This window comes from Drosophila willistoni, chromosome 3R (assembly GCF_018902025.1).
Source record: "Drosophila willistoni isolate 14030-0811.24 chromosome 3R, UCI_dwil_1.1, whole genome shotgun sequence".
In the NCBI taxonomy this organism is placed as follows: domain Eukaryota; kingdom Metazoa; phylum Arthropoda; class Insecta; order Diptera; family Drosophilidae; genus Drosophila; species Drosophila willistoni.
Window position 1 is genome coordinate 22532940 of NC_061086.1, and position 27866 is coordinate 22560805.

Below are 27866 nucleotides of genomic sequence, written 5' to 3' on the forward strand. Positions count from 1 at the left end.
TCACGACACGAGAAAAATATCCAAAAATAACAACAATAAGCGTATAAATCAAATAAAAAATATCATTATCTCTCAACTGAATGGGAAAACAAAACAAAAAATGTTTGTAGTACCTGCATATGTCTGTGAAAAAATGTAATAATTAGTTTAGCTAAATCTTTATTTCGAATACTAATAATGCAAATTTATTGTTCATATTAATCAAAAATTCCTTTAATTAAACTCTGTATTTGTTAATCAGTCTAATAAACCTTGATATCTCTCTTTATTTTACATTATTACCCTAAAAAAAATCATTTTCAAACTGTTTTGATTCTGTTTTCGTGACAATCGAAATGAAAATTCTCCTTTGCCTTCGTTTCCTAATAGATTGTCCCCTTAGCTTGCTTTTCCTTGTTAGCCTTTAAGTCATTATCTTAGAAATATTTTACTTTTCAAATCCATAACGTTTAAAAACGCCTCAGTAACGAAAACAGACCGACATGAAGTCAAAATTTAGTGTTACACATTTCAATGACAATTTAAAAATAGAAATCCAGACAACAAAGAGACATCTGATTGAATTTGACTAAGTATTAGTCTCCCTGTATTCAGGTTCATGCAAAAAACTTCAACAATCACCATGCTTTATATTCGCAAATGTCAATTTGGTAAAACAGTTTACTTTGAAGAAGATATATTCAGATAAGGAATACACATAGAGGATATAAACAATATATTGACTCTTTATATAGATACGTAGGTATACCTGAATTTGCAGTAAGGGCAATATAGGCATATACTTTTGAGGGGCAAAAAATTTTACTTAAATGAAATGGAAATTTTCTATTTTTTTACTTTTTTTGGGATTGTTGTAATTTGAAACGCGTTGTAACAAAAACAGATAGACACATAAATTCACAAGTTTTAACGTAGGAGAAAATAAGATAGAGAACATTGTACAGTGTTTTAGTGAGAGAGGGAGAAAGACAGCCATAATAAAGCTGCCCATAGATCAACACTCTTAGCAAATTTGGACCTGTACATAGGCAAAACATTTGCTTACATACAAGTTATTAATAAAAATATCGTAGATATGCAAACTTTTGGTTTCATTGCAAGAGTATACAAATTAATAATCAAAATTTCCAGCCATTTACATTTATATAACAAATGTAAGGAAAAATTCTCTAAATGCATAGAAGATATTGTTTATACCTGTCTCATCATCACATGTATTTTGTTGTGTATAATGATGAACGAAATGTGCTAATGATTCAAATTGGCACGTAAAAATTTATTGTATCTATTATGAAACCACGGAAAAGTCATAAATTGTTTAAATTTTACGCAACAAGCGTGAAGGTGTCGGGTGAAGATTCTACAAAAAAAAATAAAAAAATAATTATTTTCAATTGGAAATGTATGCCAAACTGAAGTACCATCATATGGCTATATGTATATAGAAATCTCCACTTTCTTTTCATTGAATTTGTTTGTGATTTTTTATATAAATTGAAGGTCTATAAAAATCAAACAACGAGATAAGCATATAGATTGACAAATTCATCCAAGTATTTTGTTGGGTTAAAAGGTTTTTGGATGGCAAACGCAATGCAAATTTTTTTTGATAATAAATCCAATCAGCTGATCGGCAATACCCTACCGATGGCTACCGTTATAGACGTACATACGTCGCGACGTCATCAACTGTGGAGCGAAGCTGTCGCTGACCGAAGGTGATAAGCAGCAAGCCCCAGTCAATACCAATACCAAAACCAACCAAACATCAACCTGCCTGGCGAGAATATACGCTGCCAGTCAATGACAGAACGGAACGCGAAGCGGCCGCGTTGACAACGGAACTGAACGGACGGACCGGGAGTACCCGTTGCCAATTAACTTTAAAAAGAATACCTAGCCTCCACAACGATCCGTGATAAAATGCAAAAAAAAAAAACAGAAACCAAAATTAATATAAATATATAAATCGATATTTTCGTCATTTCGTCAACGTCATCAATCAAATACGAATCAATCATAAATAACAACCACCGGCGATCCCCAGCAAAATAAAAACACGCGCTCAAAGTGTGAGCAACCAGCAGAGGCCAAGCGGCGGCAGGTGAACAGACAGACAGGTGGACAGACAGTGATTCAACTACCGCAAAAGCTGTCCCCAAACAAAAAGGTGAGAAGCGGCAGAAGAAGAGGAATTAAATGAATGGGGGATCGGTGTGAAACGTTTCTTGTTTGTTCTCATTGTTTTTTTTTTTATTATATTGAAGTGCTTTCTGTTGCGAATCTAATTGATTTTCCAAATGAGTAAATTAGTTTTGTGTAATTACAATTTGAAAAAACGAAAAACAAAAAATACAAAATTGATCAAACATGCAACAACAATTTCAGTGAGTGAAATTAACTTAAATTGTATCTACTTTACATACGAGTACACCTGTAATCATTGTAAAGAAAAAAAGGAAAAAAAACAGTAACAACATTGTAATACCTACCGAAAGCAATTTTGGCAAAGTGTCGTATATTTATTTTTTTTGGCAAGCTTTGTATTTTTGCTGGATAATGGTTTTTTTATTTTTATTTTTGGTCTATACCCTGTAGTCTGCTGTTAATAAACGGGTATACACAATGGATATAATTGTGAAAATTAATCAACAAAAGTGTCTAATAAATAAACAAGTTGAATGTCAAGTAATCCAAGTCCCAAATAGAACTTAAAGTTATAAATCAAAAATGCTTGGAATGTCGGATTTGAAACAAATCTTTTTGTTTTACTCTTTTTTTAATAACTTGTGCAATATTTAACAACGGATTTGCTCTAAGTCTACAAGTTTGGGTTTCGGGACTAGTTCGGAAAGGCGGAAATGTCACAAAAAAACCAAAAGCAAAGTCAAATTATTTTAATTGTAAAGCTTACAAATGTTTGATATTAAAAAAAATTGGTTAAATATTCCAAATATGGCAACAAAAACCCAGAATTTTTGGGATAAAAGCATCGTCTCGGTTCCAATTGCGATTTTGAAGTTGGATTGTGTAAAGTTTCATAATCGAGTTAAGATCAAACTTGTTCTATATAAATTTAGACGTTCTAACTGTGGGTTAAATGGCTTTCATATGCATTTTGCGTAAAGAGGAAAAAAATTGGCTTCAAAATCATTAAATTTTTTATCGTATATTACCAAAGTATGTATCATTCGACGGGAAATTCGATTCAGTTTTATCCATATTTGAATAAAAATGTATTTTAGTATAAATATGTGTAGTAAAATATCGTCAGGCGAAAGTACCCAAAAAGTTACAAAAAAATGTGTTTATTAATGTTGGGATTAACTTAACAACTTGAATTCATAGATCTAAAACTTCGTCTCAGATTAAAAATCTTAGAAACAAAGTGCTAAACATTTGACCAGCCGACAATATTTGTTTAAAATTAACCTGTAAAAAAATCACTTACGGCCTCAATAAAACTCAATAACCAACAAATTACTAAACAAATTCTTTATTAACGTACTTGGTAGTAAGTACGATAAGAGTTAATGTTTAAAAACAGACAAAACAAAACACACTGTCCGCTAGACCTGCTTAAAGTATATAATTCTTTAATTTTCATTATCATTTATAATATCAATTTATATCTTATTCCGAGTGTCAATAGCTTAGCCGTTACACTGTGCGTATACGTTATGGTTAATTAAATCAATATTATAGGGTATCATGAAAAGAGTGCACAGAATTTGTTAAGTTATAGATACATACATATAAATATATATATATATGTAACCACATACATAAGTATGTATATAAATGTTTACCTGATCATACCAGTATAAACTGGCATACTATAACAGTTAATACTGCAAATAAAATCATTTTACTGAGCTAGTTGAAGAGGTTTTTTTCAATACAACAAGTGGAAAAATAGCCCGGTACTCATTCCCTAATAAATACTTCAAAACTATTGTATTTTTCTTATATTTTTTGAAAATTTCAAGTATCTAAAACTCAAGTGAAGCAAAACTTAAGTTAAAACATGCGTCTCAAAATTTAATTATCGTTTTTCGTCCGTTATGATATATACTTATGTATGTACATATATATATAAATGCTCATTTATGAGCGAATAATAATAAAAATTAATTAAAATCGAGAATTCGTTTATATATACTATATAGGGCAAGTATATAAACAAAAGTCGAACGCCGTCTCATACTTATGTATAATATGAACTCCAAAATAAAACGAAAAAAAAAAATGCGAAAAAAATCTGAATTGGCGTCTCGAATCTCTCATTATCAGTATTGGACGGGCAAACGGACGGATGGATGATCGGAGAAAATAAACCAAAACCCGCTTAAACCGCTTTTGGCCTGATTTAAATACTCATTGTAATATTCATAGAAAATTTCATTAAGCGAAAAAAAATTGAGGGAATTCCTTTCGCGTTTTCAATTCTTTAGAAATGGCAAAGCTCATAAATTTCCCAGCGAACCCCGGCGCCATAATTCTGACCAAAGATTAAAATAATATAATAAATCTTCTCTGGCTAAAATCTAAAGTTAGTTAAATGTATAGGTAAAGGTGTTTATAAATAATAATAATCATAAAAGCATAAATTATTCCGTCTTAAGGCACTTGGGGCACAGGGAATAGCAGCCACTGCCTCTGGGTTAAGCATTTGTGTTACGTTTTCAGTGTCAGCTCTCTGTTGATAAGGTCTAATCGCGTATATAGTCGGAAGCGGTTAATAACAATCGACACAAAAAAAAAACAATTCTTATATATTTTGAAAAAAAAAAAAACCTAAAGATAAATGAATAAAATCAAAACATATTGCAAAACACAAACACATGAAACTAAAACTAAGACGATTGATCAGATTATAACACTAATAGATTTTACACTGACTAGCAAAAGCTTAGCAATAAAGAATTATGTATGTATTTCTATTAGTATCTAGCTTATTAGTTTGATGGAGGAATTTGGCCGAGTTGGAAGGAAAATCGTTCGATATGGAAATTAGACCAATTTCAGAGGGGAAATTCTACTAATTTTCACTCCCTTTAGTACTAACTAGCAGCAACAGTGCTATCACTTGGAAATTTATAGATTTATGAATAGTATAATTAGCAAACAAAACAAAGTTCATCATCTTATGTCTGTATAGACATTTGTTTTGGGATTGTTTTAGAAAAGAAATTTTTTGAAACTTTTCCATTTAACTGCTTACGATGCGCATTAATATCTGGCTGATATCCTCTCGGCTCAAAGAGTCATTTTTTATCATAACGAAAATGAGCGGAATTCTTTTTCTTCAAATTAAATTTTCAAATTTTCTTTAAATTAGTTTCAAATCTTTTCTGGTTACCTACACATTAATTTCTAAATTTCTAATTATGAATTAGCTTAAACTGTTCAAAACTTAGTTCAATTATTTATTTTTGTTTCATATGAATTCATAATTTCTATTTTTGGGTGCCCATTGTTGTTGACAGCGTCTTCTCGATGGACTTGGAAATGGATTCCGTTTCAATGTCATGCAATGTCGAGAGCTTTATCACTTCCCCACACTTTAAACAGTTGAAAGATACTCGACTTCATTGATTTAGGTTCACATCCATTTGTATATCCATCACTCTGTAAGCTTCGCCTCTATTTACGCCAACAATGAATAAGAATATACAAAAATACTATAAGGATGATCAAAGGCCATGAATAAAAGTTTATCATGTTCGAAGAGTTTTCGGAAAATGATTTATGTTTTTCGGGCTTAACCGAGAAATTTGTCAAAACAGCTTCCGGATAATATAGCACAGTGAATATGGACTCTGGCTCAGCCGTTCCCTTGCATTCCGCCACCAATTCTTCAGTCATATGGAATCTATATGGTAGACAGCCCATATATACGATTTCTTCGATTAGTTTATTAGAGCGATCCACCAACGAATTATTCGTAGATGTTGAATATATTTTCACTTCATCGATATTTAATAAATTACTTTTTCCAAAAGATATAAGAAACTTCTTCATATCTATATGGAAAATAGCATATTTTTGACCTACTTTAGCTAAGCCTTCCTGATATCTAAGGAGCATCCGTTTTGAAAAAACACCAGTGCATAATTTCTTCCAAATTTCACCGCGCACTTCACTGCAGGCTTTCGAAAAAAGTTTGAAATGAACTTCCACCATTGGTATAAATTTAATATACTTAAAAAAATCAAATGAATGTAATACTTAATAATTTGTGATATTATTTGTATCAGAAGTGAATACTGAATGTGGCAGTACGTTAAACAAAAATACAATGAATATTCAGGGTGTGAGCTCCAAACTACTTGGATCAAAAAAATGTATACCTACACATACAGTGGGAGAAATGTGGGAGCAATGGTGGACGGTTACATAGAAGGGTGATTAAGAAAATTTCTACCCAAATAAACAAAGGAGGAAATGGTATATTCAAGTCGTCAAAATGTATGTAACAGGCAGAAGGAAAACTATATATACATATGTGTATTTTCCTAATCTGCATCAACAGCTGAGTCGATATAGCAATGTTCGTCTTTTCGTATGAACACCTAGTTTGGTAAGCCTCTTTTCGCCCCAGGATTTAGTTGAAACAAACAACAGCTAAACCCATCAGATATTTATTGTTTTAAAAGTTTAGCCATGCCCACATCCGCCTTCGTGCTTGATTGCTTATAAGACCCATATTTCTGCGGCATAGCGACATATGTCGTTGTAAAACGACATATCATCGCCGGTGATCTGCGGAACGACATATCTCCGCGCAAAATTATGTCGTTTCAGAATGTGCAGTGTATTGAGAAAAATAATTGTGCCATTCAAGGATTATAGTTCGCATACCATAGAATTGAGTAGTGTGCAAATTTAAAGTTTTTTTGTTGAATTTTTTGCCACACCCCCGTGGTAGCGAAGTTTTTTTTATAACTACATTTTTAAAGCTTTAACTATGTATTTATTGCCAGCTTAATAATTGCCAAAAGCAACAGCATTAGCTTATAGATCGATCGGCTGATATAGTTCGCCCCATTCTGGGCAATCCATTTGCGATAATAATAGACGTCTGAATAAATGGAAGGATCGTAGGATTTGGATTCTCCTCCTCCAGACACAATGCCTACTTGTTTGTTATTACAGATCATTGGTCCTCCTGAATCGCCTTCACGCGAATCTGTCTCTGAATCGCGATTTCCCGCGCATATGCCACCTTTTGAAATCCCTTGGTATTTGCATTCCCATTCAGCTAAAATATTAACATCGCCATTAAGAACTTCATCGGGCATAGGACCTTTCTGGCGGAATACAATTTATGTTAGTTTAGTTATTCGCTTGGACAGGAGATCATTCTATACCCACGCGAAAAACGTCCCCCCAACCAAGAACAGTGCATTTCGTACCAGTTTTTGGTTCTGTATCTGCCAATGGTACAATGTCCACAAATTCCTCGTCAAGTTTTAGTTTATGCTTTAGCTTCATAATACCAACATCATTTTTAAGTATATTATTTATTTGGCTGAAATCTGGATGTGGTATAACCTCGTCCACAGCCATAACCTGAGTATTCTCAGTGCGCAAGAGACGACGTGGCGTTCCGGCCACAATTAGTATTGATTCGGGATTTCGTACTTTGCCACTTGGACTAAAAAAAAAGAAAAAAAACACCTAGATAAATGGAAGAAAAAACCGATCTATGGTTCTATTCGATATTACAAAACAATACAATGGGCCACTGTTAGTATGGCCTTTCTTGAGATAATGGAACCACCGCAATAATGATTATCACCAAATGACATCTGTTCCTTTGTCGTGCGAATGGATACCAGGAATTTACTCAAAGGATTACTTTCTGGCCTATAGCCACCAGAGATAAGAAATTCAAAATCATCATCCTCTGTGGCATTTCGTTTGCCTTGCCTTCGATCTAATGTTTTGTAGCTCGTCAAAGATGTGCTTTTAAAGGGTTTCAGTTCCACCAAAGACAATTCCGTTTTATTTTTAAAGTCATTATTTTCATTGTTCCATTGGACAGCAATCGAATTGATACTCAATTGCAATAGCAAAATAAAGCTTACGAAAAATTTGGATAAATACATTCTCGCTTGAACATTATATATTTGATGTTATCGTGTCGAAAATTAGTGATTGATTAGCAAATCTAAGCCCTTTACAACTTTGACTAACCAGGTATAGAGCAGCCTGTGGGGAACGCCGATCAATTTGTCAATTTGGCTGTGCATCGCAGTACTTATGCAATTTATGCCGAAATGGACGACGCGTTTTATTATCCTCTAAAACTTATTGCTTGTTACTTGGCTTAAGCTTGCTCAATGATGTCGCAAGAGGCTGCCCTGTCATCGATCCTTAAAGTAACCAGTAAATGGCACTTACTTGGATATGTAAGTAGGTTTTCCTTGCAAACAGCGCTGTTTGGCTGACCAAGGGGACAGGATGGAGTGGCGAGCTCAGAATCTGATTCCGAATTTGACCATTATACGGTTTGATTAAATGATTGGCATTTTCAGCACAGGAGCAACTCCTGCTTCTGGCGTGGATCCTCGATCGAAATCCGTTGGCTACCATTGGATTTGAGTTTTACCGCATTTCTTAATAATTTTCTTTAAACTAATGGCTTGCTCAAATTAGACTTTAGCACCAACTATAGTGCTGATCAGCGGCTGTAAGATTAACTCTTATTCAAAACAAAATAGTATTTTGGGATGTTTTTATTTTTAATTTGTGTACATTTAAACTGGGGTACCGAAAAACTAATCAAAAAACTTTAAATACAGTCTAATTTGGTAGTCTTTTATTAATATCATTTTTTTGTCAAGCCACTCAATTTTATTGAGGTGTTGTTAGTGGACATTTAGATTTAGAACAAATGGTCCGTTAACGATTACCCAGGATGGTTTAATAGTTTTGAAAAACATTTTTTAAGCCAATTATAAAGCGCCCTTGGGAAATTTTGCTTAAGATGTTGGGTAACGTATTCTTAAATATTGCTTTATCAACTAAAGTTGGATTTTTAAAGGTTTCAACCTCTCATGTAGGCAGAATCCATTATAGTTCTGTTTTGATATTTCTCTTCTCCAAAAGAAGATATATGTATGAGATATAAGCATCGAAGCAAGCAAGTTGAACATCGTTAATGCCAAGTAAGATTTATTTGGACCAAACATAGCTTTATTCCAGGAATATATGTATTTTTTTCGAATTGCTATTGTTTGATCGAGTTTTCTGGCCTTAGGACTTATGATCTGATAATATTTGGAGCATTTTAGCAATTTTCCAACTGTTATTTCGAATTGTTTCAATTAGCTTTAAAGGGATCTAAATCCCTTTCTGTAGGTTAAGACAAGATTTTGTATTGTTTTTTTTTTTTTTTTTGTCCATTATGTAGCATTTGCTTCTATTAAAAATGTGCTTTGGTGATTGATTCTAAATTTTAATTAGTCCTGCGAGTTTTGCCACTTTCCAATTACTTAAAAACATAATTAGACTTTTAAATAGGAGTAAAAAGAATTCTAATTGTATGTATATATAGCTATTAAGGTTTTATGTATATTATATTACTTTTGTATCACATAGTTCTTTATACTTTTGAGCTTACTCATAACCCAATATTTTGTTGAGTACTGCTATAATTAATAATAATTACTCATGCATAGACTTCCATTTTACGATTAGAATGACTATTCCCTCTATATATGTATGTTATATTATATACCGAGTAAACAAATTCAATACACTTATGTGTAGGTGGGGCATTAATTAATTAACTGATAAAATTCATAAAAATTATAATAATAATAAGCAATTATATATAGCTACATAGTATGTATGTATATATGTATATCTACAATAATTCTATGCATTCTTATTATATACATTTGTACTTACTTATATTTGTTGCATTCCATTTCAGATCGGCATAGAACAGCTAATTGAGCTGTCGTAGCGAAAACGGGATAATTAGTTTCACAGTCTATTCTACTATTGGCCAAAAATTAAGGTGATAATTCCCATTCGGCATTGGGCCAAAAACGAGCGCGCATAGATAACCAGATAATGAAATACTGTGATACATTTGGTTGTTATTGCTCCTGTTAATTAAGCTTTCGCACGGCAGTCAAGTGAGGCACTTGAAATGTACACATGTAGTACACTTACCTCTATCCGACATAGACGCTTCACACTATCGCAATCATCAACAACTTGAATAATCATTTCTTTATAACGAAAGACGGAGACGAAGTCCGAAGACCGGAGGCGGAGGCAGAGGCAGCCCTTGGTTCTCAGATGTGATATCTGCTGTACATTTGCATAGTCGGTGTAAAGGAAGTCGGTTGTGACTCGTCTTGGTTTGAATCGGGTGCCCACTAAAGTGCAGCTAATTGAATTTAATGCACGCATAAAAAAAAAGAAAAAAAGTAATAAATATAAGAGAGATTCACTCCAGGAATTCGCTTTCATCACGCATGTGACTGACATCCGCAAGTTGCATTCGCACGCCAATGCGGAAAAGTGAGAGTGCGCGCGCGAAAATTATTTACAAAAATCATAAATTGAAGTGCAATTAAATAGCAATTTCATTTATTTTGTGTTATCTACGTAAATATTTAATTACTTGCAAAATGAAATTAAACAAAAACGGACAAACGGAGGCCCTGCTAATTGTGCCAGCGGCCACAACGCCAATGATACAGCAAATGAATAATAATAATCATCCAGTTCGAACATATTCCAATGCCTCTTCATTGCGTATCAATATGGGTCTGGGTCAGCAGTCACATCATCCATATCATGGCGGAGGAGGAGACATCGAGGAGGGCCTGGGCTATACACACACACTGGTAAGTAAGTCCTTCAAGTGTCTTTTACGCCCAAACCCAAACTCACGGCAACAACAAGATAAAGAAAGTTTATCTCATTGCAAGGTTTTCTAGTGTTTGCCGACAAATGAAATGAAAAACAAAGCGTGTACAAACAACACACACTACAAATATCTAACTAGGTAAACAGATTTATTATAGAGTAAATAAATTATAAAAATTTGTTTAAAATATATAGACAATATAATTATATTTAAATGTGGTTCAGATTTATGGCCTGTCAGTTTAGATTTTTTATTATAAAACAAACATTTGGATATTTTTCTAGTGGTTTTCATCTAATACTCTCTGACTATCACATGACCCACCGCACCACAACAAGACAGACTTCACTTTTTTATATACATACATATACATATATATAAATGCATCAGTTGTGCACATGATTTACATCGCCTATGTATTGCCCCCCATTCATACATAGTTGTCGCCCTGTAAGCCGCAAATATTGGCCTATTCGACGGGTGTGGTGTGGTTAGTCTGTCTGGTTTGTATATCTTATTCATGCCCATGATACCTTTTATTCAATGCTTGTAGAAAGCATTTGCAGTTGGCAACTAGTTCTAGTAATGAAATATTGATGAGTAGTTCTTGTAACAAAGCTCTACGCAGAAGCTGTTTACCATTTTTTTTGCTTTTTGTTGGTTCATCTGCTTGTAATTCCCAACTGGTTCTAGTAGTATAGCCCTATGGATTCATGGATCTTAAATACTTTGCAAAAGCATAATCTTTTGGCTTCGCTTTTAGTTTCAACAAGTTATCTATAATAATCAAGAATAATAATAAAAATATCATTGTCGAAGATGCTACCAAAGAATTATAAATAGCCAACATTTTATAGGGTATCATTTCGTCTCTTAAAATTGCAACACCTGTTCAGCATGCTTATCACATGGTTAGACGTCAATTAATTAATTGAGATATGTATATGTATACAAATTTGGGGAATTTCGTTTTACAAGGGAATCCCCCTCATGAATGCTGTGGAGATTTACATATATGTACATATGTATGAATGTTTGTAAGTATTTATGTGATTTCGAGTCGATGTGTCATCGAAGCAGACAACCGGCTTTGACCGGCTGCCGTCCCTCCCCCAACGCCCACTCTCCACTCGTCTGATGTTTGTGTGTCTTTTGGTGTTTGTTTAGCTGTGTCTCCATTACCGGTAGCTATTTCTCATTCATTTGTGTATATGTATGTGTCGAGGTTTAAATTTAAGATAGTCTACCCTGTAGTAGATATCTCTCTCGGACATAATTAAATTCTCTTTCATGTTTATTCAAATTTGCGTCATTTGGCCAGGGCGCCACAGACGAACTAATAGATAAAGATAATGTGAATTTAATTTTGATTCTGTTATTATTTTTGCCGCTTTTGAAGTTGCACGACCTTTATGGATCATCGTTTTTGCGGTTCTCTTTTGGGGTTTATAACTTGTTTGTCCAAAAATTCCAGAAGTGTGCGCCCCACATCTGTAGATAAGATGCGACAATTTACCTTTGTCATATGCTTCTCAAGTGATTCTTATGCCAAATATTTACACAGAAATTATTTTGTTTTTTTTTGTTATTTCACATGGTATTTCAAGATCATGTTCAGCACAAGGTTCCCTCTCAGAGGGCCCTCTTTAAGGAATTCGAGAGAAATTTGTAATCACCATTTTGTTGATTTTAATTTGATTGATTGCCACTTTTTCATTTTAGAACGGAAAATGCCATAAAACCATAATTTGTTTGCATATGTATAATTGTAGATAACGTTGGCAATTTGTTATTAAGTAAGTGGGGGAAAATCCACAATTGATATTCAATTGTTCGTTTTGCATTAAGTTTTAATTCTTTGGTTTACAAATACAAATAATTTAAGCTATGTTCCCGATATTTTGTACTTCTTTTGGCTTGGGTGGGTGTCATTAACTTGGAGGATCAGCTGGTCTTTTGCTTTTGAGCCATGCCGACAACTGCTTGAATTGAAGGCCAACATCAACAATGTTGAATTTCCCGGTCATGTGACATATGTATGTGTATTTAGCAGACTAAATATTTTTTATTTTGAGTTTTTTTTTTCGTTAACGGAAATTTAGCGACAGCTGAACTGAAGTTTTAAGGGACTGGCATTTATTTTAAACAATAAGAGATATATTTAAAATCTACGATGACTTAATACACCTAGACCTCGCTTTGCGTTGGGGATACGTTCCAAAAAAACACGACGCAAAGTGAATTAAGATTTTCTATAGGCAACCATGGAAAGATCAAAGATAGGTTCCCGGGCTATGAAAATACTAATTTCTAGAATGAAAATTTGAACAAAGTAAACATTTAAAAACAAAAATGTTATTGCATTCATTCATTAAAAAAAAACTGCTTCCATTAAATCAAAAGAACCTATTCAATTATTTTATCTTTATGAGTTTTTAGTGGCTTCGTTCACCAAAAATTTGTCCAGAGTTTGGTGAATAACTTTTTTTTGTAAATTTAAATAAATTTCTTGGTAGCAGTTGATGTTTGCAGCTACCGCCTGGGATACCTTAAAACTTCTGTCATTGTCAGGATCGTTTTATATCAAAATTCTCCATTGCTTCGTCAACCAAGCCCATCGCTTTTGAAATTTGTTTGGAGGTTAAACACTGTTCTACGAACATTTCTACTAAACCGTCCCCGAGTTTTGATAGCAAGACGTAATTATAAACAGAAGTAGGTAAGCTATTTTATTCAATAAAAGTATTTTGTACTATGGTAATTTGATGACATTCATTACAAGCTCAATAGTTTTTTTCTAAGTGTCCTTAAAGTAACCCAAAATGAAACGACATTTCAGCATTAAATTAGGCCAGTTATATCCACTCAAAACCGAAAAATGAACAAAGAAACGAGTTGAAGGCATTTTATAATTAACACCTACGGCACAATCCAGTTCACGCACACGCACACACACACACACAGACACAGAGAAAGTCAATATTTGATTCCAGATCTGTTTAACAGTTGTTATCGAAAAGCCAATTGCTTTATACTGATCGTATCACCTGTGTGTATATGAAAACCCAATCATCATCATCATCCATCATTTTTGATTTACCACTGGGTGCTCCAACTGATAAGCCTTTTAAGGCATATATTTAGGCGTGAGTGTGTGCGTGTGTGTGTATTACCACTCCCCCTTTCCAAATCGTTTTGATTTTCCACTTAACTGCCAAAGGCAATTTCAATTCGTTCGCCCCCATTCATTGATTATGAATGTTTATGGCTCTCAATTTATTGTTTAATACAATTAACAATGGGTTTTATTATGGCCTACCGTCTGCTTAGCGGCTTGTAAACGTAATTCAGATTCAATTCAATTCAATTCCAAAAAAAAAAGCATAATCGCTCTATTTACTTAGTAGATCTTTATGGGATTCTGTTCTAGATATGAAAGCAATGCGTTATTTGCACACTGATTTTCAATAGAGTATTATTTTTAATTAATTTTGTTTTGTTTTGTTGTCTTACCCTTTGTGGAATTTCGCACAGTTGGGCGGTCGTAAGGTGTTGTTAACGCCTTTATCTTGGTTAGGTTTCTTTCTGAATTTTTTGTTTTTTGAGGGGAACTGGGTATTATCCGATGCTGTGAAGCTCAGTTAGAGTAAAGTTTTTGTCTTGATCGCGTTGTTTTGTCGCCAACTTGCTAATTTCTAAAATAAAAATATAAATCGAAAACATCGATAACGTTGTGAATATGCATAAAAATGGACATAAGGTGTGTACAACATTTGTCGTTTATAAGGATATTATTTTGAAACTGTTAAAGAAAATGATTGGCATCAGTTCGTATGATTAATGATGTATGATAGGATATGGTAAAAGGGTTAACAGCTATGAATGTTGCCCATTTTAACAGTGATAATGATAATGTTTAAGCAGTGCAAAATGTTAACTAACAGCAAGTTAATTCTCACATTTAGCTTGTCAAAGCTTTTTTTTTGTCCACTCACCAGCTTTGTCTATCACTCACATCGAGACAGAGAGTGAACCTCTGTCTCTCTCTCTCTTTTGATAGCGCTCTCTTAATTTATATATGCGAATGAGAATGTTGATTAGAATACCCCTTATGGATTCAATTGGGTGGGTATAAAAATGCTATAATTTGTCGTTTTACTTATAACAAATATATCGTTTTATGACATGTCTAAAGGACCTGAAAAAGGACCGAAAAAGGGAGTTTACAAGTTATATCTTAAATTTATCGCATCGGCTCTGGCTAGACCCATGTATATAAAATCTATGGAAACATACAATTTGACTGTCACAATCGGAAAATACTGCTTTACAAGTGTCAAAAACTGCGAGAAAAATTCGTTAATAGTTCCCAGTCCTTCAATTCGAAAGTCGTTTTATATCACTATTAATTTTGAACACATTTTGATGGTACCTACGTCAACAGAAAGTAATTTGAATTTCACTTTGAAGATTAGTTTGAAGTTAGATAAAAATTTAAGGACTTCTAACTAGCATTTTAATAGATCTCCCATCTCTTTCTATCATTAGCTTCTTCCGTAATTTTTTAATATTTCTAGCAAACTTATGTATTTTCTGACTGTTTTATAATATTTTCCTTAAGCCCACAGATAAATTTAAACTAGTCTTCTTCTGATAGTATTAAAAAGACTCTGTTTAGAGGTTTTTATAAAAGCGGTTTAAAGCAATTTTCTAACAACTCCATGATTGTTCAAGAAAACCGATTCTATTGCAAATAAAATTTCCAAAAATATTTTTTGTGTGAATGAAAATAGTTGTCAAGAATTTAAAGAAATAATTTTAAAGTAGTTTTTACTCCTTTATCGTCATAGATTCTTAGCCATGACGAAAATCTATTCATTTAGGCTAATGAAAATGACAGGCTAATCAATTGTAAGGCACTTTATCTTCATATACATAAAACCCATGCACTGTGAGAAATCTTCAGCAAGTGGACAATTAATAGGTGGGAATATATTTTCTAGCTTTGTCACAGTGTATTCACCCCGTTTGCATTTACCTGAATGGATGGTCTCAGGGACTGTCGCCCCAGCTGAAAGCTTAAATGGAACAATTCAATTCAGAGCTAAACTTTGCACGACACTTTAACATATATAAGCAGATATTTATGCATATATAAATCTCTTCTTACGTAGTATCTATATACTTTAGGTATATCTGAATGTGAGAAATGCCGCTTGAAGACGACATGTGACCCATGTCCATAATCCACACACTTGAAAAGATTTAAAGCAAGATGATGGTGATGATGATGTTGATGATGACTACGCTCACTCTGAGTGAGCTTAAGTGATTTGCCACAGTGTGGCAAAATAGTTTATAATGAATAAAATATCCAGTTCCTAAATGCGTTAGCTTGGCAAATTATAATTGCCCCACAGTGCATTGAGTATTTTCACTTTTGATCTAGATCAGGCGGCAAATTATTAAATTTATGAAATTCTATTGATGTTTTTTACACACATAAACTTTGACCGCTCGAGAGGCGATGGATATACATATATACATATATGTGTGCTATGTATGTATAATACTTGAGACTCTGACTTGACTAATATTTTCATATGTATTTGTGGGTTAAATTTAATGAAAATCTTGAGCTTAAACAAGACGATATCGGCCTATGTACATGGCACTACTATTTCAGTTGAGCTCAAAACTTTGTGCAGTTCGCATGCCCCAACGAAAAAGTATCTCGCAGATACAAAACAGAACAGAAGCAATCGCCAAACGTCAACGTCACCGTCAACGTCACCAGACTTGAAACAAAGACAAAGACGGGAAACACTTAATTAACTCAATTGCATAATTAAGATACCGAAAAAAAGAAACAAAATCTATATAGTCTATATAGATTTTGCGTTACTAGCCATGGAAATAACTGCCAAGTGACGCATTCCACTCGACATAATCTATCATTAAAAACCAATTAAGAATCTATATATCAAGTATGGTGTACTTTGGCAATCGGGATCGCGATCGTGATCGTGACCGTGGTCGCGATCGGGACGATAATCGTGAACGTAATCGCGATGAAGAGTTTGGCGAAGAGAATGTCGAGCTGGTCGACTCGGAGTGGGCTGATTTCGAGAAGTTCATTTGTCAGTTGCGTAGGCGACGGGCCAGTAATATGTCCATGTCCATGACTATGGAGGAGGAACTCCGGCATGCCCAACGGCATCCGAAAGTCAAATCGCAAGCCTTCTATCCATGTCCACCGCCAGCATCGGAAAATGGACGTGATTCGGACTCATCGGATGATGAGGATCCATTTGGATATATCGATACACTAGTAAGCAATCAAATCAAAATGTTTTTCATAATCTCAAACCAAAAAAAACTTTCCCTACCGATAAGAACGTTTTGAGAATCTATATTTCTTATCTTTATAGACGTCTATCTGACGCTTATAAATGTTTTTTGTTAGGCACTCAAATTATAAAGTCTCAAAAGAATTGCATTTCTTATGGGCCCCCGAAAGAAGTTTTCCCAAAATATTTCTGATTTATATTGTATCACGTTCAAATTGGTGACGCTTTAAAGTCAATATAGTTATCTTTATAATACAAATCGCTATCTGAACAAACGTAGACACTATATCATTAAGACATTGACTTATGTTATACCCCAGCAAAAAGAGTATTTTGGCTATAAGAACTGCAACGCTTAAAAGGAAGCATTTCAGATTAAATAAAGTATAAAAATTCTTGATCTGCACGACCATTTTATATAGTCATATTCGTCCTTTTGTCCGGATTAATCCTAGACTGCTATAAAGCTATAGTGCTGAAATTTCTTATATGTTTTGGATTCAACTATATTATACAGTTTATAGGAACAATTGGTTAAAAATAGTGATTTTATAAATAATATATTTAATGTATTTATTTTGACTGTCACAAATTTCATCAAGATCGTATGACTTTATCATATATACGAACGATGGGTGTAAAAAATAATATTTGTTTGATTTCAATTATTACAAAACTCATTTTGCAAGTTTTCATCAATATTAGAAGACTTTATCACAAATCAGTCATACAAATATTAAATAAAATGCCTTACCAAATGATATCATTAACTAATTCTATAACATAAATTTAACATTTTTGGTAAAAAGTTCATGACTTTCACAATTTTTAAAAGGTCAAGAGGAATATTAATATCTGCAAGGGTATATGGATTTCGGCTTGATAGAAGTTAGCCCGATGATTTGGTCTTTTAAAAATGTAATACCTTTTTTTATCTTAGCATAGAGCATTTACTTTTCATAGTACTTAACTTTTAAAATGTTAACATTTTCCTCTATTGACCATTCTCATGTATTTCTTGTCTTTATGCATCACATCTGGGTCGGATCTGTTTTTGTTCTTGTATGTGTCTGGGTCTGGGTCTGGGTCTGGGTCTTTGTAAAAGCAATATATATATATATATATATATATATATATATATATACTATATGTGAAGACAAGCAAAAAACATTTTGCTATTTTTAATCGGATTATAATGCATAGTGTTTAGTGTTTATTATAAGTTAGACAAATTATTTCATTGCAAAAAAGGTAAATAGTATAATGGTATAGGGTGACCAAAGGCCAACCAGAAGAATCAAAATATTGAGAAATACAATTTATTAGCTAGTTCATTTTCAATATCTTTTTGCCCCCACTTGGAATACTCAGCAAACGAAATCCATTCAAATCTAATTTATTGCAATTTAAATCTTAAATTCTTATGTTGAAACACTCAACTTTAATTACCCCCTTTAGAGCAGATAGAACATTCATTCAAATTGATTTTGAAATATCCACAAAACAAAAAAAAAACACTGAAAAAGTAAACGAAAAAATTTGAATAATTTTTTTTTGGATGGCTTTGTTTACTTTGCTTGGCTCGTTTTTTTCTGGTTTTCAAAAAAAATTTCGATACTTTATTATTGAAATTTTGGCACAGCTGGTTACCCTGTCTAGACAAACGGACATTGAGAGAAAAAGAGAGAAAGAGAGGTAAAGAAAATTTCAATAATTTTCCACACACGGCAAAGAAGAAAAGCTCATCGTCAAAGCCATTTTACAGTTTTAGTTTGAAAACGATTTTCGCAAACATAAGACCAACAAAAAATCGAAGGCATTCTCTCGAACGGACGGACAGAGATGTTTGAAAATCAATAAATAAAAACAGAAAAAGACACATCATACAACAAAATACATGAACTCAATGTAAAAATCCAATCAAAATTGTGAAAAAATATATCTAATGAAATGTTGCAATGAATTTTACAATAATCTATGCCCTGACGGACCAGCAGCTATATCAAGAACAACGACATCAACTAAATTCAAGGGCAGCGACCGTGGCACATGTAAAATCAACTATATAGAATGCAAACAGAAAACTGAAAACTAAAAATAATTGGCCAACAAAATGCAACATAGAAATTCAAATACGGCCAACTGCAGCAGCCGCAGGCATGTCAAAGGCCGCAATACAGATTTATGTGACTGATTTGATCGAAAGACGCGTTTAAATAAATATTTTGTGTCTTTAGAAAGTGAACATATCTCAATATTGTGTGTTAAGATACTGTTAAACAGTTAAGGTTCACTTCAATTCATTCATGTTCAACAACAGTCACACCCACCGGGATGAGTACATTCGTGAATATGCCTTCGAACCGGAATTGCTAATCAATCGTGAGGAATATCTACGTGAAGAACAGCGTGCCCACAAAATACCATCGACTCCGGTCCGATTGCGTTGGGATGAGGCAATTGCCAAGCAGAAGGAGCACAATCGCAAGGCGAGCGTTGATATTGAAGCCAACGATGATAAGAATCAAATTGAGATTGAAATCGAGGCTTTCTACTATGTAAGATATTGGCAAACAAAAAACCTTTCTACTATTACCTTAAAACCTTCACCAAGAAAACCTATCTAACCTTTTGTCTGCTCTTTCTCGTTTCTCTATGTATTCGTTTCCTTCTTTTGCTTTGCTTGTTACCATAAATTTTCATTTATTTTTCTTTATGTATATATCAGTTTCTTTGCTTTGACCATGGCATGTTCTTGTAGATGAGGAACCTTAGTTTAGGCGCAAACTTTTGCAACTGTTGAAATATTTGTGACATTGTAACAAAAATAATTATGCATTTTTATCAAATCATATAAAATTTGTAATTTTATTTTTTAATTAACGAAAATAAATATATCAAAATGGAAAATTATTGGAATAGCGTACATATATTTGAATAAGTACGTGACTTATGGTCTTTTAAAATAAATATATTCCAAATAGAAACTAAAGAGGCATAGGAGGAATAACTTTATATAGTAGGAAACTATGTTAGTGACTGATCTACTAAGGGCAAAATAAGAGAAATTATGATCTCCTAGCCTGGTTTTCCCCTAAAATTTACTTATTTCCGCCGCTGCTCTATATAACAAACCTTCTTGATTAGTTCAACATAATAAGTTGTCCTATTTCCCTCTCGCAATAGCAAAATAATCATCTAAAAGCTTACCCTTTTTTTGGGTTTTATTTTCTAGTAGTGTCCTGAAACATTTTTCAATATTCCTGACCTTAGACAATCTTAATTTAACTTAATTTTGTTACATTTCATATGGGTCCTTTCCTTTCAACTTTCAATGCATCGCTTAGTTTTTATCTTAATCATATTAATTAATCGATTGGTAATGAATGATTATATCAGCCAGGGTAAACATAATTTCGATCTAATTTCCTATTGATCTTGGGAATTTCCTAACAACAAATAACCAAAACGCTCTATGACGAAAAATTTTCTGGCAAGAGCAAATTTGTTTTTTTGAAACGATGAGTGTAATATTTTTTTGTTTTTTTCTATGTATATATATAAATATATTTTGTGTAGTAGAAGACAAAGTATAAGACATTGTTTTTTGTTCTCTGGCCAATGCTAACTTGTCAGTCCAAAAATATTTAGTAATCTATAGGAAACTAAGTGAAGCAGCCAACATTTTTTATGCTCGAGTGTTTTATAAATCCTAATATATTATTCAATTATATTTTCTTCTCAGATGTATGGTCGATATACCAAAGATCTAGGAGAATTCGCTAAAGATGAAGCCAGAAAACTCAAATTACTTGAAAAGCGACGAAAGCAAGAGGATAAACAAAGGAATAAGGTAAGAACCAGAAAAATACCACTAAGACAGGTGAAAAAATGTGAAAAATTTAATTGTAATCATGTGATGATAATCTATTTGCCATGCTTCAAAACATAATGAGAAAATCAAAAACCTAAATATTTAAGGTATATGAAAAACTCTTATATACATATTTTCAATACAATTCACTTGACAACCAAATTTATGAGAGCTTGCCTTGTCAGTGCCTTCCTTAGTGCATAGTACAATAGATTTTTGTTTTGTTTTTGCTTTTTTTGGCAAAGATCCCACTGTCAATCCTCTCACATCGTATTGAAACAGCTGAAAAGTAGCTACATATGTACATACATTCATATATAGTATATAGTGTCCCCCCCCCCCATCATTGATTATGATGATAATGTTGAACGGCAGCGGATTATAAAGCAGCAGTGCTGGGAAATATTTTCAGGAACTGCTAGGCAAACAAACAACGCGAGTGAAACGCATCTCATCATGGATATGGCGTCATACATTGGCCCGTCTGGGCGAGGATTGGGTCTTTTTGGCCCTGTTGGGCATAATAATGGCTCTACTCTCATTTATCATGGACAGAGGAATTGCAGTTTGCACAAATGGTAAGGGAGAGAGAGAGAGAGAGAAACGGAAATTGATTTTTCTTTTATTGACACTTCCTTCCTTTTTAGCCCGAATTTGGCTATATCGCGATCTAACATCTCAGCCATTTATCCAGTACATTGCTTGGGTATCATTACCGGTCTGTTTAATCCTATTCTCAGCCGGTTTTGTACATCTCATCGCACCGCAAAGTATCGGTAAGTTATCATTGTAGAATTGAGCTATATAAACCCAGTGTAGTTGTGCTTGGTATTATCAAATTTTTTATAAATATTTTATTTGTTGGATTTTCCAAACTCTTGAATGGAATTTTTTTACTTACTTACTTTACTTCTATGGTTCAATAGGGCAATAAAAATACATGTTAGCCTGAATTTGTTTGGACTTTGTCGAAGAATGGAATACAATAATAAAATGTTATAGAGTTTAAAACAGTTATTAAAGAAAAAATTGATAGTACCACTGCACTAACTAACTGGTAGCTGTCTCAAACGATTTTTGCTTATGCAATGTCTTTTATGTCAAATGCTCTAACCAATTAAAACTTTTAACAATACTGTGTATGTGTGTGTGTGCGTGTGTGTGTAGGTTCCGGTATACCTGAAATGAAGACCATATTGCGTGGCGTTCAATTGAAAGAGTATCTCACATTTAAGACATTAGTGGCCAAGGTAATTGGTTTGACGGCAACTCTGGGCAGCGGTATGCCATTAGGAAAGGAAGTAAGTATAAAAATTGAAAGAAAACCAAAAAAAGAAGTAAACAATATCGATTGGAAAATCTAAAATGTATATCATCAATTGCATCCTGTATCTTAGGGTCCTTTCGTACACATAGCAAGTATTGTAGCACAATTATTAAGTAAACTTGTCACATCATTCCAAGGCATCTATGAGAATGAGTCGCGCAATTCGGAAATGTTAGCGGCTGCCTGTGCTGTTGGCGTTGGTGCCTGTTTTGCGGCACCTGTTGGCGGTAAGTAGATTGGTTTAAATGGTTAACACACACACGATTAATGCCTGGCTTAATTATATCCTATATACTTAGGTGTCCTTTTCAGCATTGAGGTAACCACAACATATTTTGCTGTACGCAATTATTGGCGTGGTTTCTTTGCGGCTGTATGCGGAGCCACAGTATTTCGTCTACTGGCCGTTTGGTTTCAAAATGCCGACACTGTGCGAGCTCTATTTCTTACGAATTTCACCACCGAGTTTCCCTTCGATCCGCAGGAGCTGTTTGTCTTTGCCTTAATTGGGTGAGTGCATTAAAGAAAACCAAAAAAAAAAAAAAAAGAAACAGTTTTCAAAAGCTTATTACCAATTTTATACCTTTATACCCAGTTTTGATGCCGATATCAAAACATTTGATATAATTTGATTAAAAATAAAAAGGAAAAAGATCAGAAAAAGCCAGCTTACTGTACTATTACAGCTATGTAAATGTGGTTTCTCTTCATCCATCTTTATTTTGCTTTCACCAGCTTGCTTGGCTAGCATTTCACGTACACACGTGCACATTAAAAACAAAACAACATAAAATGGAGCTTGACCGCTCTCTCGCTCTCTCTCTCTCTCGCTGACTCACACCCACGCGCACCAGACTCATTGTTCTCCCTCTGCCTATCTGTTCTTTTTGCCTATTTTTTTTTACATCGATCACCGTGGCAGAGGTCCAGGCAGCGAAAAAAATGGGAGATTGATCACTCTCACGATGTCACTTACACATACACGCGCATGCGGTTTAAGTTTTTGTTCCCGCTCTTCTTGCACTGCCTATTTATGATGGTGAAACGTAATACGAAACGAAAGTGAAAGCAAATATATGTAACCATTTAAAAGATAATTTTAAAAACCTTTTTGTAGAAATACATAAATATATTTACCAAAGCTAAGAACATTTAAGGCGTGGGAAAAAAACTTTAACTTGCCGGCGAAGACGACAAGCCGTTATCTTTCTCTCTCTTTGGTTCTCTCTGCTTTGCATAGGCAGATAAGAGTCTTTAGCTTGGTATCGACTGCGCCAGCAGCTACGAATGCAAAGTTTTCCTAATCTTCTTCATAATTATCATTGGGAATTAGGATCAGGATATATTGAGATATTACAAAACTGCGTATACGCATAGCGTACCAGTTAAACTAATATTATTCATTATAATGAAAATAATTACACAAATTTAAATGAAATACAAAAATAATTTTTAAAATTTTAATTTTTTTCAAAAATAAACAATAATAACTTGTTTCCAAATAAATTCGATATATGTACGTATATATGTACATTGCATGTTGGTATGTTTTATTTCTTGCTATTAAAATTTGTTCGGATTATATAAGAATATTTAAAAAACAACGACTTTTGCAAAATTTAAATTCCACAATTGAAGATAATTATTTTTTATATTCTTTATTTTTAGTTTTGTCTGCGGCCTAGGTGGCGCCTCCTATGTTTGGGTACATCGTCGCTACGTACTATTTATGCGTTCCAACAAACGCATGAACAAGTTCCTGCAAAAGAAGTAAGCCAGTTAATTCCTGCCAAACCAATGACATACTAAAGTTTCTTTTCCTTGCGCTCAGTCGCTTTCTATATCCTGGATTTCTGGCACTTTTAGTATCCAGCATTTCGTTTCCATTGGGCACCGGCCAATTTTTGGCCGGCGAACTGAGCACTCATGAGCAAGTGACGCAGTTGTTTAGCAATTTCACCTGGTCCCGCGATGATCTGACCGTGGAGCAGGCTGCTGTGGTAACCAATTGGATGACCGGCTATACGAGTGTCTTTAGCAATCTTGTTATCTACACGCTTTTTACGGTATTTAGAATTATTTCTTTTTAATGCCTTCACATGACTAATTTTAAATTTAAATTCAGTTTATGTTCTCCATTATTGCCTCGACGATTCCTGTGCCATCGGGAATGTTTATTCCAGTTTTTAAGATCGGTGCCGGTTTTGGTCGCCTAGTGGGTGAATTTATGGCCGTAACATTTCCCCATGGAGTACGCTATGGTGGTCGACTGTCACCCATTATGCCCGGCGGTTATGCCGTTGTGGGTGCGGCTGCCTTCTCTGGGTCAGTAACGCACACCGTTTCCGTGGCTGTGATCATCTTCGAAATGACTGGTCAGATCACACATGTGGTGCCCGTTATGATTGCCGTATTGGTGGCCAATGCCGTGGCCGCTCTGCTGCAGCCCTCCATTTATGACAGTATTATACTGATTAAGAAGTTGCCATACCTGCCCGACTTATTGCCATCTAGTTCCGGAATGTATAGCATATTTGTGGAGGATTTCATGGTGCGAGAGGTGAAATACATTTGGCATGGCATCTCCTATCAAAAACTGAAAGAGGTTCTAAAGATCAATAAGACACTGCGATCACTTCCGCTGGTAGATAGTCCCGATAATATGATTCTTTTGGGATCTGTACAACGTTATGAGTTAATCAAAATGATCGAGAAGCATATTGGTCGTGAGAAACGCATGGATGTGGCACAAAAATGGCAAAAGGAGGCTGAACAACGTGCTCACGAAGAGGAACAGGTGGCGGCCGCTGCCAAGGTAGAAGAGCAACTGAAAATGCGTCGACCCTCACGCTTTGAGGTATTGCCGGCTCCGGATATACTTAGCTTACGTCAGATTGCCAACGATGAGATGCTGCCACCGAAAAAACGAGCCGAGACTATGAACAGCTCTCTGGCTCCGCGCAAATCCATTCTCAAGAAAACCAATTCATTCAATTTAAAGACCTATGCTCCAACCTCAGCCTCACCGCACAGTCCCAGCCTTACGCCGTACACCACAATCACCGGCAATTCAGAATTCCGTATACGCTCTGCCTTCGAGGCCATATTTAAGAAGTCAACAACTCTTCAGGATGTTCAACCTGATCCAGAGACAGGATCGATAACAATTTCCCCAGCTGCCAGCAATAATGAAGTGCAGGTGCAGCGTGCTCCTAGCACTCCGGGCATATCCAAAAAGGTTCAACTGGTAAGTACTGGTAGTCAAGCATTAATTTAGTTTTAGTGAAATGGGAAGGTTTGTTATAGAAATATATGTTTGTGTCAACTTTTTTGTTATATATAAGCAAGCACTTAACAATTGGGATTTTGTGACCGATCAGATAATGCTGGTAAGTATAATCCATTGATATCAATATTTCATCTATGTATATCCATTTATTTCATGGTTTTTGTGATTAACTTTATTCCATATTTGCAAGCAAGTAAATCCTAATACAAAAGGAAGCGATACCACAGTTCAAAAGGTATGACTATGTTAGAGAAGCCCATTAATACCAAAATCGTATTTGTTGGGCCCATTTGCGCCTTAAAGTATGCAATAGTGTAAAATAGTGGCTTTTTATAGCAAATTAAGACTTCTAAGACGTTCTGAAAGCAAAAAATTAATTCTCTATACAAAGATTGTTTATAAACAATTGCAATACTCTTGCATATTTTAGGTGAGAATTTCCTCCATTTTTTCCCCAACTACAATTAGAATGAAATTCATTAGTATTCGGTGTGTCAATTTCGTGTTCTCTAAGCTTTCTGAACATTTTCTAGAACTCCATTTTTATTATTCTAGATCTCTCATATACATGCATACATATGTATATAGAAATATCAAACAAAAGAGTCATTCACGTTAGATGCTTAACTTTAATTCTAAATTATTCTTATTCAAATACACGCCGCTCGAGAAGGATATAAAAAATATTTTAGAAACGGAAAATAAAGATTCTTTCAAATACATTGAACAAAACTTGGACCAACCAACTACTGCCAGTATAAAATGTAAATCGAATAAAGTTTCCGATATCAATAGAATTGAGCAGAAAAAAACAAGAAAAATTCAATTTGCTAATGAAGTCAAGGTGAATAATTCACCAAATAATAGCTATACACTGGATATGGACATGCAAGATAAGTTGAGCAATAATATAGAAAGTGAAACTTTGGGTTATACGATAGAGGATATCGATGAGAAATCTGTTAAATGTGAAAATGAGGATAATATAACTGAAAATACAAGCGATGAGGTAAGAATAGAAAAATCAAAACTATACTAAAACAAAAACGTGAAAATTTTTTCTTTATACTAATTTTCTTATAAAGTCAAGCAAAGTTAAGAAATCTGTACAGTTGGTATGTATACATAATATGTATATATATTTAAAATACTAGATCTACATTTACTAAAATTTATTTAAAATTACAATTAATGGTTATTTCTATATTTTGTTTTTTTCATAGCCTAGAGAACGTGTCATAGATATGTCACACGAGGATCAAAAGAAATGGGAAATGGAAGAGATGATGAAACCGATTGACCTGGAAAAAGCTCAAGTTCACATAGATCCCTCACCCTTTCAACTGGTTGAACGCACATCCATCCTGAAAGTGCATTCACTATTTTCAATGGTGGGCATTAATCATGCCTATGTGACGAAAATTGGCAGACTTGTGGGTGTGGTGGGTCTCAAAGAGGTAAATAATAAAGTGGATATAAATCTTTTTCAAGTCGCAAATATCTAAAAAATGTTATTTTTATGCTATTCCGTTATTCTGCAGTTACGCAAGGCCATCGAAGATATTAATAGTAATAGTTTTGTGCCTCCAAATCGAGATGAAGTCGAGGATCTTGATGCCAAGCCAACTGTTGAGAAACCTCTGTTATCACCAACATCGATTGGGGGAAGTGATAAAGCTGTCGACATGACCATTACCTCAATGGACTCAGCTCTATCGAATTCAGATAATTGTTCGGACATTGAAATGGAATCCATTTCCAAGTCCATCGAAAAGACGCCGTCATTGCCGCTAGAGACAACAACAATAGACACACAAAAAGAGAAATTATAAATTCATTTCGAAGGGATAAAAGCTGTAATTACATTAATTTAAAAAATGATCAATAATTAAAATAAGTTTTTAATGATTTTAAGCTAATTCATAATTAGAAAATCAAATTGTTGTGTATTTATATAGTTCTATCTATCTATATATCTACCTATCTACATATAAATATATATATATATATACATACATCTCGTTAGTGCCTAAAAGTCAAAGATATCGTGATCTATATTTTAAGTTGCAACTAAATGCGAATTACAAAAATTATAAGATATATATGAAAAGAATGACAGTCTATATGTA

General features: G+C 34.0%; 2 protein-coding genes and 1 long non-coding RNA gene across 19 annotated transcripts; 1 reads left to right on the forward strand and 2 right to left on the reverse strand.

Moving 5' to 3' along the window:
- Positions 1-1830: 1830 nt before the first annotated feature.
- On the forward strand, positions 1831-27802 carry LOC6647038 (chloride channel protein 2). Of its 9 annotated transcripts, XM_023178373.2 has the most exons (17): positions 1831-2170; positions 9947-10874; positions 20993-21100; positions 21534-21699; positions 21769-21897; positions 22289-22422; positions 22519-22675; positions 22748-22958; positions 24117-24218; positions 24280-24514; positions 24574-25695; positions 25793-25837; positions 25928-25972; positions 26411-26746; positions 26823-26852; positions 26961-27194; positions 27279-27801. In XM_023178373.2, exons 2-17 carry the CDS (start codon positions 10656-10658, stop codon positions 27567-27569), a joined length of 3564 nt encoding a protein of 1187 aa, XP_023034141.1. In that variant the 5' UTR covers positions 1831-2170; positions 9947-10655; the 3' UTR covers positions 27570-27801. The 9 variants fall into 9 exon arrangements, with proteins under 9 accessions (XP_023034141.1, XP_002070302.3, XP_023034142.1 ...); XM_023178374.2 differs by lacking the exon at positions 1831-2170 and having other exon boundaries at positions 10810-10874; positions 21515-21699; XM_023178371.2 differs by lacking the exons at positions 1831-2170; positions 9947-10874 and adding an exon at positions 16872-17228 and having other exon boundaries at positions 27279-27802.
- Positions 6954-8181, reverse strand: LOC111519178 (trypsin-1-like). 6 transcript variants are annotated; one of them, XM_047013558.1, is made up of 3 exons: positions 7732-8181; positions 7419-7660; positions 6954-7309 (listed from the first exon to the last, which is right to left on the reverse strand). In XM_047013558.1, the coding sequence occupies exons 1-3, from the start codon at positions 8112-8114 to the stop codon at positions 6969-6971; spliced, it is 966 nt and encodes a 321-aa protein (XP_046869514.1). In that variant the 5' UTR covers positions 8115-8181; the 3' UTR covers positions 6954-6968. The 6 variants fall into 6 exon arrangements, with proteins under 6 accessions (XP_046869514.1, XP_023034347.2, XP_046869512.1 ...); XM_023178579.2 differs by having other exon boundaries at positions 6954-7313; positions 7378-7660; XM_047013556.1 differs by having other exon boundaries at positions 7374-7660.
- LOC124462119 lies at positions 22469-23184 on the reverse strand. 4 transcript variants are annotated; one of them, XR_006955393.1, is made up of 3 exons: positions 23122-23184; positions 22744-22949; positions 22469-22666 (listed from the first exon to the last, which is right to left on the reverse strand). It is a non-coding gene; the product is annotated as an uncharacterized LOC124462119 (long non-coding RNA). The 4 variants fall into 4 exon arrangements; XR_006955390.1 differs by lacking the exon at positions 23122-23184 and adding an exon at positions 23040-23101; XR_006955392.1 differs by lacking the exon at positions 23122-23184 and adding an exon at positions 23032-23091.
- Positions 27803-27866: the final 64 nt, after the last annotated feature.